We start from the raw sequence: 20,719 nt of genomic DNA, 5'->3' as shown, positions 1-20,719 counted from the left end.
GCGTTTTCCATCAGGCTGTCCCTCCTTCTGCTGGGCGACTCATCTTCAGCCTGCGTTTTGCAGTTCTGCTGGTCGCTACCACTCCAGGCGGCACATTTCCTGCTGGCGACTCATTTTCTGGCTGTTTCCTGGTGCTGGTGGTCTCTTTTCTGGTGATCGTCATCAGTTATCTTTGCGTTTTGTAGATCCAGGTGTTTGTAGGCTTTCTTAGCCTGCGTCTTGGTGGTTGGTGACCAAACTGCTGGTCATATTTCGACATCGGCACAATTTTCTTTGGTATTTTGCAGATTGGAAGATGTCTTACCAGTTTTCAGGCTTTGACGACTCAGAGGATGAACTCCTTTCTCATCATTCCTCTGAGCGGAGGTGGGATTATCAGGAGGTTCGACGTTGGGAAGAATCTCCTCGCACTCGTCCTTCTTCAGTCCATGCATCTCAGAGGGTTCCATCTACCGTGAAGGTATCTTCCGTGAAGACTGCTTCAGATGTGCGGATGCCTTCCTTGATTCCCTTCGTTCAGGTGCCGATTCTCCCTTCCTTTCCGAAGGAAGATAAGTTGGATGGTTCCAACTACTCCCTCTGGTCGTGTAAGGTGGCATGCATCCTCGATACATTTGACCTTTGGGAGCTTGTTTCTTCGCCCATTGACCGCCCCCCCGCGGATTCGTCCGATGGCACCTCTATGGACCGTGCAGCCTTGTGGGATAGGCTCAACTCTCGAGCCTGTTCCTTTCTTTTTATGAGTCTACATGATTCCGTTCTTGTACATGTTCACAGGTTACAGACCGCGGCGGAAGTGTGGAAGAAGCTTGCATCTTTGTACCATCACAAGACGTTTGCCCACAAGATTTCCTTGGAGAAGAAGTTGCGGATGCTCAGTCTTGATGATTCTCCTTCCATGAAGGAGCACATTACGAAGATGGAGGATATGCGAGGCGAGTTAGCCTCTCTTGGTCGTATGATATCGTCTGAGGATATGGCGATGATTCTGTTGACTCAGCTGCCATCACCCCGTTATGATGTCTTCTATACCAGCCTCATCACCTCGAGGATCCATGAGACACTTCTATGGGAGGAGCTTTCCCCGCTTGTCTTGGAGCACGACGAGCGACTCAAAGAGGTGGGAGCCAGTGGCTCCACCAAGGCATTTACGGCAGGCACAGGTGGCGGCAAGAAGAAGAAACAAAAGAAGGAGAAGGCCAAGGACAAGAAGGAGGAGGACAAGAAGGATGCGAAGGAGAAGAAGCCCAAATGTCCCCACTGTGGGAAGGGCACTCATTCCGAGGAGAAGTGTTGGCAGAAGTATTCCCATTTGAAGCCTAAGGAGAAGGACTCGAAGGCGGCCCCAGGCACAATAGAATGTGCATTTGTGCATGTCTTTGTTGAGGAGGATACAGCCCTAGCTTCTACCACACTGGAGAAGCCTTGGCTCGTCGACAGTGGAGCATCTTCACATATGACCTTCCTCCAGGATTGTATTTAGGATCTTCGTTCCAGAGGGGGTACAGTCACCATTGGTGACAATTCTACAGTCCCTGTTCGAGGCGTGGGACTATACCTATGTTTTCTGACAAGCGGTCTTCCTCCGCCAAAGTTCTCTATATCCCTGATTTGGGTTTTAACCTATTGTCTGTGCATGGCCTTACTCAGCTAGGTACCCGAGTCATTTTTACTCAGGATGCAGTCACAGTGGAGGATGTTTCTACAGGTGATGCTCTTTGGACAGGTACACAGGAGGGTGGGCTTTATACGCTCACAGCCTTGGCTGCGAGGACTTCCCATGAGCTTGGGCTGCTTTGGCATGCTCGGTATGGTCACTTGAACCTCGATTCACTTCGGCGGGCTTCTCGGAGGAAGATGGTGGAGGGACTTCCAGATTTCCCTCCTCTTCATACTTTGTGCCCTAGCTGCTTGAGGGGCAAGCAGCATAGGCAGCCTCACCCTTAGGTTGCTTCTAGGAAGGCTACTTCTCCGCTTGAGTTGGTTCACACCGACCTTTGCGGACCTATGGGCACGGCCTTCCTTGGGAAGGCCAGGTATTTAATGCTGATTGTGGATGGCTTTAGTCGTTACGTGTGGCCTTATTTCTTGGAGTACAAGAGCGAGGCGTACTCCCGTTTATGTGAGTGGTAGGTGTTTGTGGAGACCCAAACAACTTCCAAGGTTCGTGGCGTTCGAGCTGATCACGATGGCGAGTTCACTTCTCACCTTTTCTCTCAGTTTTGCAGCAGGGATCATGGTATTCGGGTGGAGTATTCACATCCGAACACACCATCTGAGAATGGTGTGGTGGAGCGTGCGAATCGGACCATGGTGGAGATGGCCCGATCTATGCTAGAGCATAGGAGTCTTCCTCATTTCCTTTGGGGTGAGGCGGTGGCTACAGCGGTGCATATTCGCAACCGCTCTCCGACTTTGGCTTTACAGGACATGACTCCTTATGAGGCTTTCTTTGGGAAGAAGCCATCCGTGTCCCATTTTCGCATCTTTGGGTGCGATGCTTTTGTCCATGTGGATAAGAAGAAGAGGAAGACGAAGTTCGACTCTAAGTCGAGAAAGCTTATCTTTGTGGGTTATAGCACGACCACGAAGGGATATCGGCTCTACGACCCGACAACGTGGAAGGTTGAGGTGAGCAGGGATGTGATCTTTGATGAGGCTTTGGCATCTGAGGATCCGATTGATGGTTCCATTACAGGTGCTTCTTCGTCATCGACGGACCCCCCCCACCTTCTGTACCTTCTCTTCCTTCCAGGACACCTCTTAGTACCCCTCCTATTCCTCCTCCTTCGGCTTCCCTTTCCCCTTTGGTGGATGTGCCTCCGTCTTCTATGAGCTCTTCCACTTCGGGATCTTCACGGGATACACAGCCTTCTTCCGATGCGGAGGATCTACCTTCATTTGGCGAGGGGGAGTCCCTCTTCGATTTGGGTGCTTTGCAGGTTCCGGAGACCCCTCGGTCTCCCTCGTAGCAGCGGGAGTCTCTTCGGATTCCCTTATGGTATCGCCGGCTCATGGAGGATTCAGGTGTTACTCACTTTCCTGCTTCTTCTACAGGTCCACGTCGCTCAGCCCGTTTATAGGCCCAGCAGGATCGTTCACTGTGTGAACTATGCTCTTATGTCACAAATTCTTCAGGATTCCGAGCCTTCCACTGTGGAGGAGGCTCTTGCACAGGATATTTGGAGACAGGCTATGCAGGCCGAGCTCAATTCCATCGAGCGAAACCATACTTGGGAGCTTGTTCCGCGTCCCGAGAAACGGAAGGTGATAGGTGTGAAATGGGTCTTTAAGACCAAGTATCTTGCAGATGGCTCCTTGGACAAGCATAAGGCTAGGCTTGTTGCCAAGGGTTTTGCACAGCGCGCAGGCTTGGACTACTTCGAGACTTTTGCTCCTATAGCTAGGATGTCCACCATTCGCGTTCTTTTGGCTCTTTCCGCTCACCACCGTTGGCTTGTTTATCAGATGGACGTCAAGTCTGCTTTTCTGAATGGCGTTCTTGAGGAGGAGATTTATGTTACCCAGCCTCCTGGTTTTCTTGTGCAGGGGAAGGAGGATCATGTCTACAGGCTGCGGAAGGCTCTTTATGGCCTGAAGCAGGCTCCTCATGCTTGGTACCAGAGGATTGACCGCTTCTTTCTATAGAGTGGCTTTGTGCGCTCCGCTCATGATCCCAATCTCTACTTACGGGTTGTGGATTCCCTTTCTGTCTTCCTTATCTTGTATGTCGATGATCTTATCATGACAGGGAGCGACACTCAGCAGGTGGAGCATACTCGGTCCATTCTTCAGTAGGAGTTTGACATGACGGATCTAGGGATCCTTCACTTCTTTCTAGGCCTGGAGATCTATCAGATGGCATAGGGCATCTTTATCTCGCAGCACAGGTACATCTCCGAGCTTCTTTCGGAGTTTGATATGGTCGCATGTCGGCCTATCTCATGCCCCATGGACCCTGAGTCCAAGCTTTTGACAGATGGAGTCCCCCTTACAGATGCCACTCGTTACAGGTGCCTTGTCGGCTCTCTCATCTGGCTGCTTCACACTTGGCCGGATATCTCTTTTGTGGTGGCTTTATTGTCTTCTTTTATGAAGACTCCTACACAGGATCACTGGCAGGCAGCCTTGCGGGTTCTTCGCTATTTACAGGGGACTCGATCCTTCGGGATCATGTATGGAGATGGGATTACCCTTTCTGGATGGAGTGATTCTGATTGGGCAGGTGATGTGGATTGGAGACGATTCACTACAGGTTATGCTTTCACCCTTGGATCCGGTGTTGTCTCTTGGAGCAGCAAGAAGCAGCCTACTGTGGCACTTTCTTCTACAGAGGCTGAGTATCGGGCCCTATGTTCGACCGCTATGGAGGAAGTTTGGCTCCGTCGCTTACTGGCGGAGATTGGCTTTTCCCAGACTGGACCTACGGTGCTGTGCGTGGACATCCAGAGTGCTCTTGCTCTGGCCAAGAACCCGGTGTTTCATGCTCGCACGAAGCACATTGAGGTTCAGTATCACTATGTTCGAGAGCGGATCGTGGATTAGGAGCTGGTGGTGGTCTATTGTCCTACGACGGCCAATGCAGCTGATCTCTTTACGAAGCCTTTGCCTCAAGCTTCTTTGCTTCATCACATGCGGTTCTTAGGTCTTCAGACCCTCCCAGGATCTGAGAGGGGGTGTTAGCCTGCTCTTTTATCATTCTCAGTCTGTCATCTCCTGGTTGTGAGCTCCTGTCAGAGTCTGATAGGAGACAGAGGAGCTCTGTCAGCTTATTAGTTGCTGTTCTTGTCCGTCTTCAGCCTTCGGGAGTCACACAGCCCACACTGGGTTGTTTATGTGCAGTCGGCCCAGTTTTCTGGGCAGGTCGGCCAGATTTGGCAGGTTGGCCAAATCTGGCCAAGTTGGCCAGATTTGGCAGGTCGGCCAGTTTTCTGGCCTGGGGCTATATATAGCAGCCCCTCAGTCATTCCCAGCATTGTCTTCTGCAGGTTCAGCACTCTCTCCGTCCTCTCCCGCTCCGGTATTGGTGCTGCCATTGCTTTCAGTCTGTTCTGGTGCCCTCACTGACGCTCCGGGCTGCGTGCAGGGACTGCTCCGTCCATTTCAGTGTATTCAGCATTCATCTCAGTCAGTGCAGACTTTCTTCCTTCATTCCCTGCTTTCTCTCTCCTCTCCTCTGTGTTCGTGTTCTTCTTCCGTTGCGCACTCTCACACATTCTTGCCTGTAAACATATGCTCCAAAGTTAGCCAAGCTTCTCGTGAAGAAGCTGCTGAACGAATGTGGGGGATGATTGACTGCTGAATTGCAAATACAATCAGCGACAAAGCTTGTGCATCCCGTGTATCCCATGCTTTTTGAGCTGCTGTTCTTTGTGGAAGTGGCTGAAGTGGAGCAGGCTGAGGTGTTCATTGTGCATGTCCTCCTGGAGGAGTAGCTGGAGCCACAACTCCAGGTCGAGCTTCTTCTCCACTGACATAATCCTAAAGATTTTTGGCCACAAGTATATTCTTCATCATGAAGGACCAAAGTGAATAGTTATTTCCATCCAGTTTGTTCTCTTTGGATACATAGGTGAAGACATCTCCTTCCTAATTTGCCATGATTATCAATTACCAAGAAAAAGCAAAAGAGCAATGTCAAAGCAGGACCATACTAGAAATCTGAAAATTTTCAGAAATTGCAGGAAATAACTTTCTGCAATTAGTATACAGAGGTGCACTCTGTCAAAACTATCTTTCATGCACGCAATTGAATGTGCAGTTAGTGTTCAATAACACTGTACCAACAAAATCCCCAAAATTTGCTTTCTTAAATTTGTTCAAAACAATCTTTTTGTGACCGTAACTATAATGCGTATGCCAATGTCCTCAGAAAACATGAAAGCCCCAAATTTTTTTATGAATGTGTCCAAGAAATTTGCATCCAAAGTGTCCCAGACACGTTTCTGAATGCTGTGCTTGTTGCGTAGGAATCCCTGCTTCCAAAAATTTATGCTAGAATTAAAATTTTAAAAAAAAATTACCAAAAAAATTACGAGATAGATTGGTGCTTCAGACGGGCTGTCTGGAGAACTGATATGGCGAGGTAGTTTGACAGGCGGCCGTCTTAGGCAGGTGTCAGCAGGCGATGTGACCGACGGGCGGAGTGTATAGCAGTTGGTGGGACGTCTGAAGGTTGTGATACCAGGGGCACGATAGGTGACAAGCGGCACAAGATGCAGTCAACGGGTGAACAGGAGGCGATATACGGATACTGACAGGCTTAGCGACTGTAGGCGGTATTGTAGGCATAGGCGCGGCGTGCAACAGTCTGGCAGGTGGCGCAGCACAGGGGGCGGACACTAGTCCAAGCGGGCACTGGTCTCAGGCAAGGTGATTGCTGACGAGCGGAGCGTGTGCAGTTTGAATTGGCGGGGCAGCAAGCGTCTGGCTAGACGACTTCAAGAAGCAGGTCGAGCTGCTGCAGGTAGTGCTAAAACTGACGGGGGGGGCAATGGCGATATGGAACAGTGTTGGACGGAGCCAAAAGCTCCCAAAGACTGAGCGGAGTTGAGTTGAACTGCACTGAGCAGAATAGAGCCAATGCTCTGATACCAAATGTGAGAGATGACAGGATCAAAGCTCAGCACATAAAACCAGCAGACAGTATGAGAGTGAAACACGACACCCAATACAATAGACTCAGAGAGTGTAAATTGAAAGCACAATGTACAACCCTTAAACCTTAGGGTTGTAGGGGGTGTTCACTCTTGAACATGGTAAGTGCCCGTAAGTGTGTGTCATAAGCACATACGAAATAATACATAAGTTTGGGGGAAAAAACCTCTCCTAGAGAGAGTAAAAAGTGCCCTAGTGTCCTACTGATCACCGACACTCTTATGTGAGCGTAGGCGTGAGTGAGGCGTAAGTGAAATACCCAACAGGGGATTGGGTGCTGGTTTATGACAACAGCTTGGAAAATCAGCATAGTGCCAGTCGAAAGATGGCAAAGTGGTGGTTTGGTCCATATGTGGTAAGGTTTGTTTTTGATAATGCTACCTATGCATTAAATGAGATGGATGGGACAACTCTAAGGATTCTAGTGGACTGGAAAACGTATCAAGCTCTTTAAACGTAGGGAGTCTTCAGCATATGAGTTGAAGGAGTTGGATACTGAGCATGAACATGAAAATATGAAAGAGGAAGAGATAGAAGATGAAGACATTGACATGATAGAGGATACTTCTTCTAACACTGCAGATTCGTAAGACTGGCACATGCCAGAGGATGTGCAGGTTAGGAGAGGTGGATGTCGTGCTGCTATATGCACACAATGTGAAAAACTCTAGAGTGCGGCTTTCTTATTGATCTAGAGAGTGAATGTCATATTAGTCATTAATGCTAGTGTCTGTAGTGTGAATGGTTCAAAAATACTAGATTTTTAGACAAGTTTAGCCAATTTTTGATATTTGAGATATTATCTCTTGTAAAAATCCAAAAACTGTAGACAACCTCTAGAATAGGATGACGTGTAAAAGAAAGCATGTATCTATCAGCTATTTTGAGAGGATTTTATATAAAAAGAAGGATTGGCGAAATCGTGCAATGTGTGATCGCAGTTTTCAGGCAGCGAACAACACTCCGAACATGTAGATGAAGGAGTGATTTGGTAGAATTCTAGTTAGGTGTCATGGTATTTTACCCCCCTTCTTTCGGAGCCAATGGAGGCATCAGATTGGTGGTCTGAGCAGCATAGAGGAAGGTATTGCTTTATGCACGTTTTTGTCTACAAGAGTTTTATCTTCTCATAATGCAGAAATAAATTGACAGGCTTCACCTCTGTGAGTATTCTTCTACATCTTCTATTTCTTCTAACCCCTTCTCTTCCGTCTACTCCTCTCCTTGAATCTCCCTTCACCTTGTTGTCTCTTATCCCCATGGTAGACTTTTGACCCCAAATGCTCCGACAACGCGAAGAATACTGCAGGTCATTTTTCAGTAGGCAGTTGCATGTGCATTGAGGCGACATGTCTCAGCAAGTCATCGCCTCCCACAGGTTAGGTCGTCAACTTTTTGACCCGCGTTCATAGTTTGTAGTAGGTGTGACCAGTCGGCAATCAGTTTTGACTAGTGGCAGATAGGCATGATTAGTCGGCAAAAGTATTTGACCAGCGGTAGGCATGGAGTGTTTGAGCAGCGGTAGGCAGGGAGGAGCGACCATAAGCAGGCGGGCGTAGGTCACAAGTCAGTAGCGGGCGTCACGTTTCTGACCATGCATCATTAGATGCAAGGCTCATCATAGGTCAACGACTGGATTTTTTGACATGTTTTAGGTATTTTTCGTCAAATTTTTAATTACTTTCTGCAGCAGACCCCTTGCTTGTTGACGGGGGTTCGCACTGCTAGCACAGTTTGCAGAATTGTGCAGATTTGTGCTCAGAAATTCGGGGCTTTTCCTATATTTAATGCTGTTCATGCAAAACAGAGACATTTGACTTAGAAATTGCAAACCTTATGCGCATTTGCCCTAGAAATTTTGGTGCTTTTTATGTGCCCTAGAAATTTCGGTATAACAATCCATTAGTTTTTTGAAACTCACAAACTTCGTTGCTTTTTTCTCTTGATTTTTCCTCTTGACATTGTTGACCAAATCATCATGTGGCAGGGCTTAATGGGTTAATTGGATCAAGGTAGGGTCGCCTTGGTGACGATTGGAGATGGTTGCTAGTTGGAGGTGCTTTGGCTTGAGTAGTATTGCTCGTTGTTGGTGTCCTGGGCGATAGGTGATGACAAAGCCAAACCTAGATAAGAAGTTACTCTAGCGGGATTGTCTTCGATTGAGGATGCAGATTGTCGTAAAGTATTTTAGATTTTTGTGATTTGTATAGACGATAACTTTATGGGCTGCATCCTCTAGGTAATGATGCCAAGTGTCAAAGGCATCTACAATGGCAAGGAGCTCTTTGTCATGGATCTCATAGTTTATCTCTAGAGGGAAGATTATCCTTGAGTGGAATGCCATTGGATGCCTATGACCATCATCTCCATGTTGGGAGTCTGATGCATCGGTCTCAAGAAAAATGGCTTGGTAGGATCTAGGTGGACTAGGATTGGGCTAGTGGTGAAAGCAGTCTTTAGGGTCTGGAAGGCCTTCTCGGCTTTTGGGGTCCATGAGAACTTTAAGTTTCCTATGAGTCTGGTGAGTGGTGTGACTATCTTGAGTAATCCTCTGATAAATATCTTGTAGAAGTTGGCAAAGCCAAGGAAACATTGGACATTGCAGACACGTGGGTGTCTGCTAGTCAAGAATAGTCTCGATCTTCTTGGGATTCATGAAGATTCCTCTCTGGGAGACATTGTACCCCAAGAATTCCACTTCTGTCTGATGGAAAAAACACTTCTCAAGTTTTGCATATAGTCCTTTTTGTCTAAGCTTTTCCAAAACTAATTCTACATGGTGCTCATGCTTCTTTGGATCTTTTGAGAATATCAAGATATCATCCAAGTATATAACTACAAAATCATCTAGATGATCTCGGAAGATATCATTCATTAGATGTTGAAATACTGCAGGAGCATTGGTGAGACCGAATGGCATAACAACATACTTGAAGTGACCATACCTTGTGTGGAAGATTGTCTTCCATTTATCTCCTTCTCTCATCCATACAAGATTGTAAACCCCTTGTAGATCAATCTTTGTGAAGATCTTGGTTTTTCCAAGGCTTTTCAAGTGCTCTGGTATCAATGGCAAAGGGTATCGATTCTTGATTGTTATCTTGTTGAGTCCTTGATAATCCACACACGTTGGAGGTGACCGGTCTTTATTCTTCAAGAGCAGAATTGAGGCTCCAGCAGAAAACTTTGAGTGCCTAATGAACCCCTTGGCTAAGTTCTCATGAATGTTTTTGCGTAGTTCAGCTAGTTTATTAAGGGATAACGTGTAGATGGATTGAAAAGGTGGTTAAGCCCCCTCACGGAGTTCTATAGCACAATCATATGGTTCGTGCTTTGGCAAGAGATCTGCATTCTTTTTTTCAAAGACATCTTGGAATTCTTAATATTGTCTTGGTAGCCTAATTTACTCATACTTACTAGATTCTTGGGTCGGTATATGATATATCATGTAGGTCGGTTCGTGCCTTGCTGTGTGCATAAAGGCTTTGGCTCCTAGATACCAACTTTCCTTGATTTTCACGACGTGTAACCTTTTGCTTAATCTAATCAATTTTTGGGTTGTGTTTCTTTAGCCAAGGCATCCCAAGAATTGGATTTGTGGGGTTGGATATGACATTAAAGCATACATGAGATTTGTGATCGCCAAGAGTTACCATGAGTGGTCTGGTTTCCTTGGTAATATCTCTAGATGCTAGAGGTCTTCCATCCATGACTTTAGCTAATGCAGGATTGGTCTTTTGGAGTACTAGAATTTGATATCTATCACAAAGCCACCATCAATGAAACATGTGGAGGCCCTAGAGTCGACTAGGGTAATATCTCCAGATGCTAGAGGTCTTTCATCCATGACTTTAGCTAATGCAGGATTGGTCTTTTGGAGTATTGAAATTTGATATCTATCACAAAGCCACCATCAATGAAACATGTGGAGGCCCTAGAGTCGACCAGGGCTTTGAGATAAAGGGTCTTTCTTGGCAGGATCATTTGGATTGTGAGAAGGAAAGTTTCCATGGGTGTGGCCATAATTAAGAGACTCTTTCTTATATCTAAGTTCGGTTGTACGGTCTCATTCACGATCGAACATCCTGGTTTTTCTACTCGGGGGTGGTTTCAACAACTCTTGGGATTCTTGCCCTCTTATTTGGGCAATTTAGGGCGATGTGTCCAGGGTTTCCACAGTATAGGCATAGATGGTTCTCTCTTTGGCTTTGCTTTTCTTGTGGTATCAAAGGGCTGGAATTTGATATTATCTATTTGTGTGGGTTCAAGCTTGGTTTCTATTTGCGCGGGTCTCTGATTGGGGTTGGGTTCCATTGGCGAGGTCTCATTCACGATCGAACATCCTGGTTTTTCTACTCGGGGGTGGTTGCAACAACTCTTGGGATTCTTGCCCTCTTATTTGGGCAATTTAGGGCGATGTGTCCAGGGTTTCCACAGTATAGGCATAGATGGTTCTCTCTTTGGCTTTGCTTTTCTTGTGGTATCAAAGGGCTGGAATTTGATATTATCTATTTGTGTGGGTTCAAGCTAGGTTTCTATTTGCGCGGGTCTCTGATTGGGGTTGGGTTCCATTGGCGAGGCCTTAATTATTCTCTTTCTTGTTTCCTCTCGAACAATCTATTATCACATTGGATGGCTTGGATGATATAATTGTTGAGTGTTTTTGCCTTAGGCATTGTGAGCATGAGGTCCTTGATGTCATCTCGAAGACCCCATTTGAATTGGTTGATAAAATACTCCTCATGCCAAGTGAGGTCATAGATTGATTGCCTAAATTCAGACGTATACGCAGAGGCAAGGCGATCACCTTGTCGTAGCTTTTGAAGTTTTGTTTCTGCTACTCGACCAGTGGTGCATCTTCAAATGTGGAAGTGAGCTCACAAAGAAATGCCTTGTAGCTATGAAGTACTAGCATATTCTTTTTCAAGATTGGAACGAACCATGATAAAGCTTGACCACAAAGCAAAGTCCCAATGAATCCCACTTTGGAAGCATCATGTGGATACCTATTTGATTGCATGTGGATATAGAGCTTTACTTGTTACAGTAGGAATCCAATGAACTTCGAACGGTCACCATTGAACTTCTCTAGTATGCTGATCTTGGGTTCTCTTGATGGGGGTTGATAAACACATGGAATCATTTGATCACCTCCTCTGTTATTCTGCAAGTCTCAAATGTGGTCTTGCATCTCTTGAAGCGTAGGGCCTAGATGCATAGGGTGTTCTATTTGAAGTTGCGGTTGTCGTTCATTCAAGTCTGGAATTTGTTGTTGGAGGTTTTGAAGGAGGCCATGATTCTTTCAAGGGTCACCTCCATGGTGCTTAGTAGGGCTAGTAGTCTTGCTAAACTATTATGGGAGCACTAGACTGTGCTCCAGAGACTAGACTAGGTGCAAGATTTGTTACAAGAATTCTGATTACAAAATAATCCCACATAGGGGCGCAAGGTACAATGATAACTTAATAAGATACGGAAAATCCCACAACTTGGGACCATAGGTATAGACAATAGGACTTGATAGGATATGAAGGATCCCACAACCTGAGACAATAGGTATGGATACAAGATATCAGAATTACAAGATCTCCCTCGACGAGGATGAGCAAGATACACGACAGTACTAGACAAGATCTTGTATTACAAGATTACAAGGTGACAAGATAATAAGAGTATAATGGAAGACAAGACAAGACTAGATACCATGACTAGACAAGAACAAGAATTGGAACACGAGGTTACTTACTTCGAGGTCTTGACTCCTTGAGCTCCCAAGAGTGGCATTGGCAAGACTGAGGAGCTCTATGGCAAGCCCCTCTTTTTATAGGTGTTGGAGAGCGGCTGAAGTTATTCTAGAATGTTCCATGATGACATCATTGATGATGTAGATGATGGCATGGCATATCTTCTAGAAGGTTCTATGGCAAGGGTGGGTTTGCATGGTTGGCTCGAGGATGTCTTGCTAAGGGTTTGTCCGCGTGGGGTGTGGATTCATATGGCATTAGCAAGAATTAATCCGTATACTTAATCATGGCATACATGTGACAGAAAGCAATTGATGAGGGAGCAGCCACAACTCCCGAATCCTTTGAAGATTTCTCCTTCTTCTCTTTGTCAGGGCAATCCTTCTTCCAATGACCCGTCTTGCCACACCCTTTTTTAATTTGTCCTCCTTTTTCTTCTTTTTGTCCTTCCCCTTCTTTTGAGAGGATTGACCAAGTAGAGTCTTAGATTTAGAAGCATTGGTCCCTTTCAATTGCTGCTCATGGTCCAAGACCATAGGAACCAATTTCTCCTACCGAAGAGTTTTAGACCTCCTTGAAGCAATCAAGGCGGAGTAAAAGCTTGTGAAATGAGTGGTTCCTGATAAAGAAGAGTTATTGCCATGTCTTCAAAAGTGATCACCTTTCCTGCATTTTGTACTTGCATCTGAATCTACCGCAACTTCTTAATAGGCTTTTATATAGAAGATGACTTGTTGACACTCATGGTCCTCATTTGCACTTTGAAAGAAACTCGTTTCATGATGGTCATGTGATTATACATCTGATCAAGCTCCAGCCATATCTCTCGAGCCACCGACAAATGCTCAATATGAAAGATAATAGCTATAGTGCATGAGAGAAATAAAATGAGCGAATGTGAGCATTGAGTTTGTCCCAATGTACTTGAGCCTTTGCCAACTCCAACTTATCACAGGAAGAGAGTCTGGACTTGTCACGCAAAGAGGATGATGAACAGCTTGTGTAACAAGCTCCACCAAATCATAGGACTCCAAAATGGCAAGCATCATACCTCGCCAGATGCGGTGGTTCTCGCCATTAAGCTTTTGATCTAATGGAAGAGCCGGTAATATGGGCACATTCCAGTCCATGATTGCCTAAAACCTTGTCTTGGCCTCACAAGACATCTTCATCTACAATGCTTGTACAAAACACAAAAACAACCCCCTCAGATTGTGTGAAAGCCGCTTGCTAGGGCTCTGCACCACTCCTCCCGCTCCTTCACCCCCCAGCGGTGATGAAAATGTAAAATCTGCACTTGAAGGCCCAAAACGTAGTCTTCTTTCTTCTCTAACAGCAAAAATCAGCAGCAGCTTCGGCAAATTCTCCTTTCTTGCACTCCCATGCTTGCCTCAGCCTTGTTTTGATGTGCAGCCCTCCTACTCGCCCTTGAATGCTGAAAATGTAGCCTTGTGTTGCACTGAAATCTCCTACTCAGGTAGGTCAGTCCTTCAATGCTTTGATACTATGTTAGAGTGAAGCAGTGTGGAAGCGTATGACCAAGAGAGAGAGAGAGAGAGAGAGAGAGAGAGAAACCCAGAAAATCTGCAGCAAAGAATGCTATATAAGGATGCAGATATATACATAGGTGCAGAGAGAATGTTTGTGTATGTCTCCACCTCGAAGATCTCACTCTCTGTGAACCCCAAGGGCAGTCCTCACGGTCTATAGCCTGAAAATTGAGAGCACAACTATACAACCTGACATGTGTCACCTGCCCTACCTATCACTTGCTGACATCAGCTGCTTGTCACGTGGACTGCCTGGTACAGCTGCTGGAAAGTGCTCAGATCTGCACCTGCTTGTCCAGGGAATGCCAATCTCTAACAAACTTCCCCTCTTCTCCTTAGATACATGCAAATAAGCATCGTAGTCAAAACCATGAAAATCAGAAAGGAAGGGCTTCTGCCATGAAAGGCCTCATAGGGAGCCATGCTAGAAACAATTGTGGTTGAACAATGGTTGTGGATGTGAACCCCAGTGGACATAGCCAAAGAGTATGAGGCAGCCCATGATGCTCAAGCATGTAGCATGCCATCTCTAACGCTATCATGTTTTGTTGCTACCACACCATTCTTGGATGGTGTGTCAATTGGTATGCTTCACCCAAATGCCACGAGAACAGCAGCACCACCGACACTACTAGGAGGTAAACTTCCCACTTGTCTACTCTCACAGTCCGAACTCTTGTGAGTGGATTGCCTCTCTATCATGCTCAGTTAGTCACCAAAGTTCTATGTGCACATCACGATGAACAGATATTAGGTAGTCATTAGTCTCCATTTGAGTGTTCCACCTTTGCCCACACCTTTGCCCATTATCTATCCTCATCTTGTCCTGTTGTGGTCCCCAAGATGACTTTGCCATTCTTGGGACGTGTGGATGTTATTTCACTGCTTGGGATGGATCAGGGGATGTACCGCACTCCATTTCCACGAATCATCTGGAGGAGCATATTGGTGTCTCAAGGACCAATGGCCATGCCTTGTTACCATGCAGCAAAGACCAAGGTTTGGCCATTGGTTTCCATTGATTTGTGAAGCTAGATCATGAACAAGGGAGATTACTTGCCAAAAAACACACAAAATTCAAGGTAAGGGAGCAACGAAGAGAGTGCAACACAGCGAGAAGAGAACAGACGAGGTGAGAGGCACACGGGGAAGAAGGATGGTGGGAAGAAGAGGCTAAGGAGAACAAGGAAGGCTGGCGAAAGGAGAGGTGAGAGGAATATGAGGGGATGCTGCAGCCTGTCCAACAAAAGGGAAAAGGGGGCCTTTGGGGGGATGGTGAGTGGGCAAAAGAATGGGAGCAGGAAGAGTATGGCCAGAGGCAGGCAACATGTGGACACTATCCACGCAAGAGGAAGAGCAAGGGACAAAGATGAGGAAGGGGAAAGGCTGTGTGAGAGAGAGGAGTTAAGAGGAGGAGCCAGGCTCTTTGGTAGGCAAGTTGAGGCTAGGGGCAAGTTTCAATCACTTAGTGGAGCATTTTCAGTGTATGCACTCTGTAGGGGTTTGCTGGGCTTCCATCTTGATCAAAGTCCACTTATCAAGGCTTATGCCTCCTTCACAATGAGGGAAGGATTGTTGGGAAATCAAGATAAAGTAGTCTTTACATGTGTTGGAACTACTCATAAATGGTTTAATTATCTCCCAGTTAGGATAGATCTAGATAAAGTTTCTTTTGTATGTGAACAACCATTAGTGAATTTCCTTACTAAGTGGGAACAGCCTTTATGGGGTATTTCTAAAGTAGTATTGTCAACTTAGTGATAGCTTTAAGAACTTGCCTCACATGTAGCATATATTGGAAACACATGCACCACACTTGTCACAGAGATCTCCCTCCTCTAAAGGGGATAATGCATCATTGATTTACCAAGCTTTGAGGATGTAGCCTGTTGTGGCTCATTGCTATATTTAATTGTCTTACGTCCATTCCTTACTGTTGTGGTGCTAATACTAAACCCAACAATGATCAAATCTCAAAACCCAAATTATTCTGACAACTGTTATCCAGTTACTTTCTTGGGGAATGTTTTAATGTCTGAGCCAATTGACAATTTCATGACCCTTGAGCTTTTGATTTCGGATTATTGATATTGGTCATTTAAGCATTTCAAATGGATGGCATGTACTGATTGTGCTAGGGCTTTGAGTATCATCTCTCCTTGAAAAGCTGGGCAATTTGTTAAAGTGCATGCTCTTTGATATTCATATTTTAAGATGACTTACACCATGCAAAAGCATGTGTGTACTGATATCACTTAAATGTTGATCTCAACCGAACAGCTATCACAAACTATTACCTTGAAATTTTCTCTATGCAAATGGGGTATAAGATTATCAGTAGTTCAAAACGTGATAAAGCTGAGTTGATAGATACTAACATCTAGGTATAAACAATGTCTGACTGAAGCAAGCATATTTCTATACGAGTTACTGCTGTCATTAGATCATATTTCTCATATAGTTTTCAGTTATGTGTAATTTGATTAATTGACAAATTTCAATTTCATAAATGGTAGATATATTTTGGGGAATGAAGGAGTGGAAGCTTATGATGCCCCTGATATCCCTTCAAGGATCCGTTCTCTGTTTCGATTGAAATTCAAGGCCGTAACGTCACAAGTTCAAAAACGATATGACTCCATAGATGGATGCACCACAAAGCTGCTTATTATATTTCAGGTTGTAGTGACTGTCTTTGTTCTACTTGTTCTTTGTTAATTGATTTCTTTGAGCGAGCACATGATAGTTCGATTGTCAGCAGATGATGTTTGACTTGCAGATATTTTTGCTGAATGCTTCTTATGAAGTAAAATTGAATCTTGATGTTGAGACAGATGATAGTTGTGTAGGTACTTTGTAGACGTGTATTCATGCCTTGTCTTATTATTGTTTCATTGTCCTCTGCATTCTGCCCCTGGTTTAGTTCTTCTGCATATTGAGTTTGACTGTTTTATTTTTGCCCTTGGGTCTACATCTCTATATTTATGTCCATTTTCTAATATGCCAGTGGTGAAATGAAGGAGAAAAACTAAAAAGGTTCATTTAAGTTTACATGTATGGGCCATATGAATGCAATTCTCAAGCCTTGATAGGGTTCAGCAGCACACACACATACACACACTCACAGTGAACAAGTGAACAGCAAGAGAAAAGAGTGCTGGAATGTCACATCCGCTATGTGGGAATGATATGAAAGCACAATCCCTAAGGTACTAAGTACCACATCCACTGATAGGTGTTCACACAATGAAAAAATGCTTCTCCAACTAGAAGGTAAAAAGTGCGTGTGTATAAGGGAGCGTTCACACTAGAACTTAGGAGAAACACGATAAGTGTAACAAAGCCCCCTTGAGTCAATGATGTGAACGTGTACAAGGAAGAGGTAGATCAATCCCCAAATGGTATCAAGCCTAGAGCCTTCAATCTCCCTTGCATAGAGTCTCTCCCACACTTAATGATAATGTACCTCAATGTGGTTAGTGCGAGCATAAAAACTAGATTCCTTGCGATTGCCATGACACTCTAATTGTTAGTATGGATAGAAATGGGTGACCACTGTCCCATACTAAGAATGACCAAAAGGCATCTGAGCCATACACATTCCAATGTAGTTGTAAATGCTGCCCTATATTCAACTTTGTAGCTAGATGTGGCCACGGTAGATTGCTTCTCGATCAACCAAGAAATACATGAATTGCTAAGCATGAAACAATTACCACCAGTGGACACCCTCGTGTCAAAACAACTAGCCCAATCATTTTCTGTGAATGCATGTAAGCAAAGAGAAGGGCTTTAGGATAAAAAAGGCCCAATGTCTAAGTGTCTTTGAGATAATGAAAGGCACGTTTAATTGCTTGCCAATGTGCAGTACTAGGGTTGTGCATAAAGCATGCCGATTGAGAGACCCGAAATTGAATATCTGGCCGTGTATTACACCAATACAATAAACTACCAACAACTTGCTGATAAAGAGAAGCATTAGATGGATCTCTTGCATCCTCAATTATAATCAACAACACGGTGTGCTGAAAATAAAAAACACACTTTGATGGAAATGGCATGTTGTATGCTTTCACACAATGAGCCATCCCCAAAGTTTGGGCTTGATGCTATTATGTGTACAAATGCAAGATTGCAAGCCTATCCCTACTCTAGTTGAGACACGCTGTATGTTTTAGGTGTGTAAGGTGTAGTGCATTGATGTATAATATCCCTTTCAGCCAAAAAGGAGTTGAACTCTTGTGACATGTATTTCCCTTCCTCGGTTGGTACATAGTGTAATCAGCTTGCATCCATTGCCATTTAAAAAGGGATTATAAGCGATTGAATATTACACCCTTACCAATCACACGAGATATAGCTTCAATAATTATTCCATGCGTGGCAAGCTTCTCATCGGCTCAAGAAGATTAAAAAACGAGGCGTTCTCATGTAGTCCAGATGCACAGAGTATGAAGATTGCTCATAAGGAGGGGCTTTTGGGCAAAGATCGCTCATAAGAAGGGGCTTTGGGCAAAACTGAACTTGACAGGCCAAGAAAGAAGCCGCCATGCTTACAAGTTCAAGCCACAATCATGGCAAAGGCAAATGTAGACAAAAATAAAGAATGCACAAAGGCCAACATAGACAGGACTTACCTTTATTTGTGCCAATTGATACATGATGAGTTTCAACCAAGGCTGAGAACGTTTTAAAGCATGCAAAGACTTTTCATTTGTGTCTCAAAGTATATGCCCAACAATGACAAGTCATGTCATCAATGAAGGTAACAAAATACAAGTATCCTTCAATGGATTTGATACACATGGATCCACAAACATCACTATGTACAAGCTGTAATTTTTGACTAGCATGCATGGTTCCATCATTGGGAAATGAAGCATGATGCATTTTGCCAAGTACACAACTTTCATATACATTGTGAGTAGGTACTTTTAACGGAGGGAGATCAAGCTTCATATTTTTGCTTTTTAGGCGAAGCGAATGGCCATAATTAAGATGACCAAATTGAGCATGCCATAATTGAACATCATCCACAATGGTGGCATCAACTTGTAATGCATCCTTTGATGCGCTTCTCTCATATAAAACAAGCTGATAGAGTCCATTGCACAATGTATTAGTGATAATGAGGGCATCTCCATCACTAGAGTCATAGACACTATATTGATCCAGGTGGAATTTAATCACAAAACTAGCATCTACAATAGATGAAATTCAAAGCAAATTATTTAAATGCTTCGCATATGCAAGACCTTTTCAAGTATGATAATTTTTCCATCTATTGCAATAATGGGAATTTATCCAGTGCCTTGAATTGTATATGAAGCATTATTTGCACATACAACGTATCCCTCCTTTTGTACATTTGTGTATGATATATTATACAAACAAGTCATGAAAGGATGTTATGTGCTTGGAAGCTCCATTGTCAAAATACCATGTGTTGCAAATTTTTAGTCTCTTTGATAGATTGTGTTCATGTGAACGAGGATTATATGAACAACGCACAACAAAAGCATAAGACTGACCAATGTCCAAGCTTGCTAAATGTGCTGTTGTATCATTTGCACTTCCGAAAATTTTAGTAGCACTCATGCCATTGTTTTCTCTTTTCACTCACTATCCTCTTTTTGTATTCTTCAATAACATGCCTCCTTTTTTGTTCAATAATTGCATCTTGTTTTCTTAGTACCGTCATCCTTGGTGCGTGAGGAGTTTGTGAAAAAAGTTGGTTTGCCTTCATCCTTTGAGTTCCAGGGGTGCCATGGCTTCCCTTTGTTCCTATGGCTGGCTGCAAATGCTTGATTGTTTATACTTATATTAGAGCAATTCACCCTTGATTGCTCTTTTTGCAATAACAATGATAACAATGCATCAAATGTGTATGCCTCAGCATTTCCTTTTGCAAGTATTTGAAGTGTAGTGACAAAATTTTGATAATTAAGTAGGCCAGCTAAGATTGTAGATACAAGAGAGACATTGGGAATTATCTCATTAATATTTACAAGCAGCTCCTTGATGTTTTTGACACATGTAATGTATGTATCCACAGGATCACCCTTTGTCATGTGCTCCATCTCAAGCTGTTTGCGCAGATAGGCTACACGAGCCTCATTGTGTACTTGATATGGCGAAGCAAGCTTATTCCAAGCATCCTTGGTCATTTGCATGACTGAATATGGGGGACAACCTATCTCTTGCACGATAGTGTAATCAAAGCACGAGCTTGGGTATCATACCCGTCCCATCTCTATTGATGTGCAGTGGGAGGTGTAGTATGAGCCGGAGTGAAAGATCCATTGGTGACAGTGGATGAGCTAGAAGAACCTATAGTATTCTGTGTAGCTGGGTTTGTAGGCCTAACCTTTGAACCACATATATAATACCAAAGCTACTTCACAACTAAGATGTGTTTCATCATGTATGCCCACATGAGATAATTAGTGCCATCCAATTTATCAAAGTTTCCAAACATATTGGGCAAATCATTTTGCCTTGCCATTGCTTGCTACAAATTTTTGGTTTTTGTGACTAGCTATTGTCCAAATTGGAAACAAGGGTAGCATAAAAATTAAGTAAAAAGAAGGCTAAAGACTTACAGTTTTTTGCAAAATTGATGATGGTGAGGAAGAATTTGCAGTTGAAATGGCTTCAATGTCCATGAATGTCAATGTAGAAGGTGTAGTTAGCCTCAATATCAACGCATTTTAAGAAATTTTACAAAAGCTCCAAATTTAGTTCTTGAAATATTGTAAAATTTGAGCT

General features: G+C 44.1%; 1 protein-coding gene across 3 annotated transcripts in view; it reads left to right on the top strand.

The window, feature by feature from the left end:
• The window catches only part of LOC148036329 (Radical SAM superfamily protein), a 90,484-nt gene that overhangs the window by 27,443 nt on the left and 42,322 nt on the right, over positions 1-20,719 (top strand). For all 3 annotated transcript variants that reach the window (XM_087678331.1, XM_087678329.1, XM_087678332.1), the window contains exon 2: positions 16,468-16,630. In XM_087678331.1, the coding sequence (XP_087534457.1) occupies positions 16,468-16,630 (163 nt within the window). The remainder of the gene's footprint in view (positions 1-16,467; positions 16,631-20,719) is intronic.

Source organism: Lygodium microphyllum, chromosome 5, assembly GCF_053477565.2.
Source record: "Lygodium microphyllum isolate KBCC chromosome 5, Lygodium_microphyllum_v1.1.10, whole genome shotgun sequence".
In the NCBI taxonomy this organism is placed as follows: Eukaryota; Viridiplantae; Streptophyta; class Polypodiopsida; order Schizaeales; family Lygodiaceae; genus Lygodium; species Lygodium microphyllum.
This window is presented reverse-complemented; position numbering and strand designations above follow the sequence as displayed.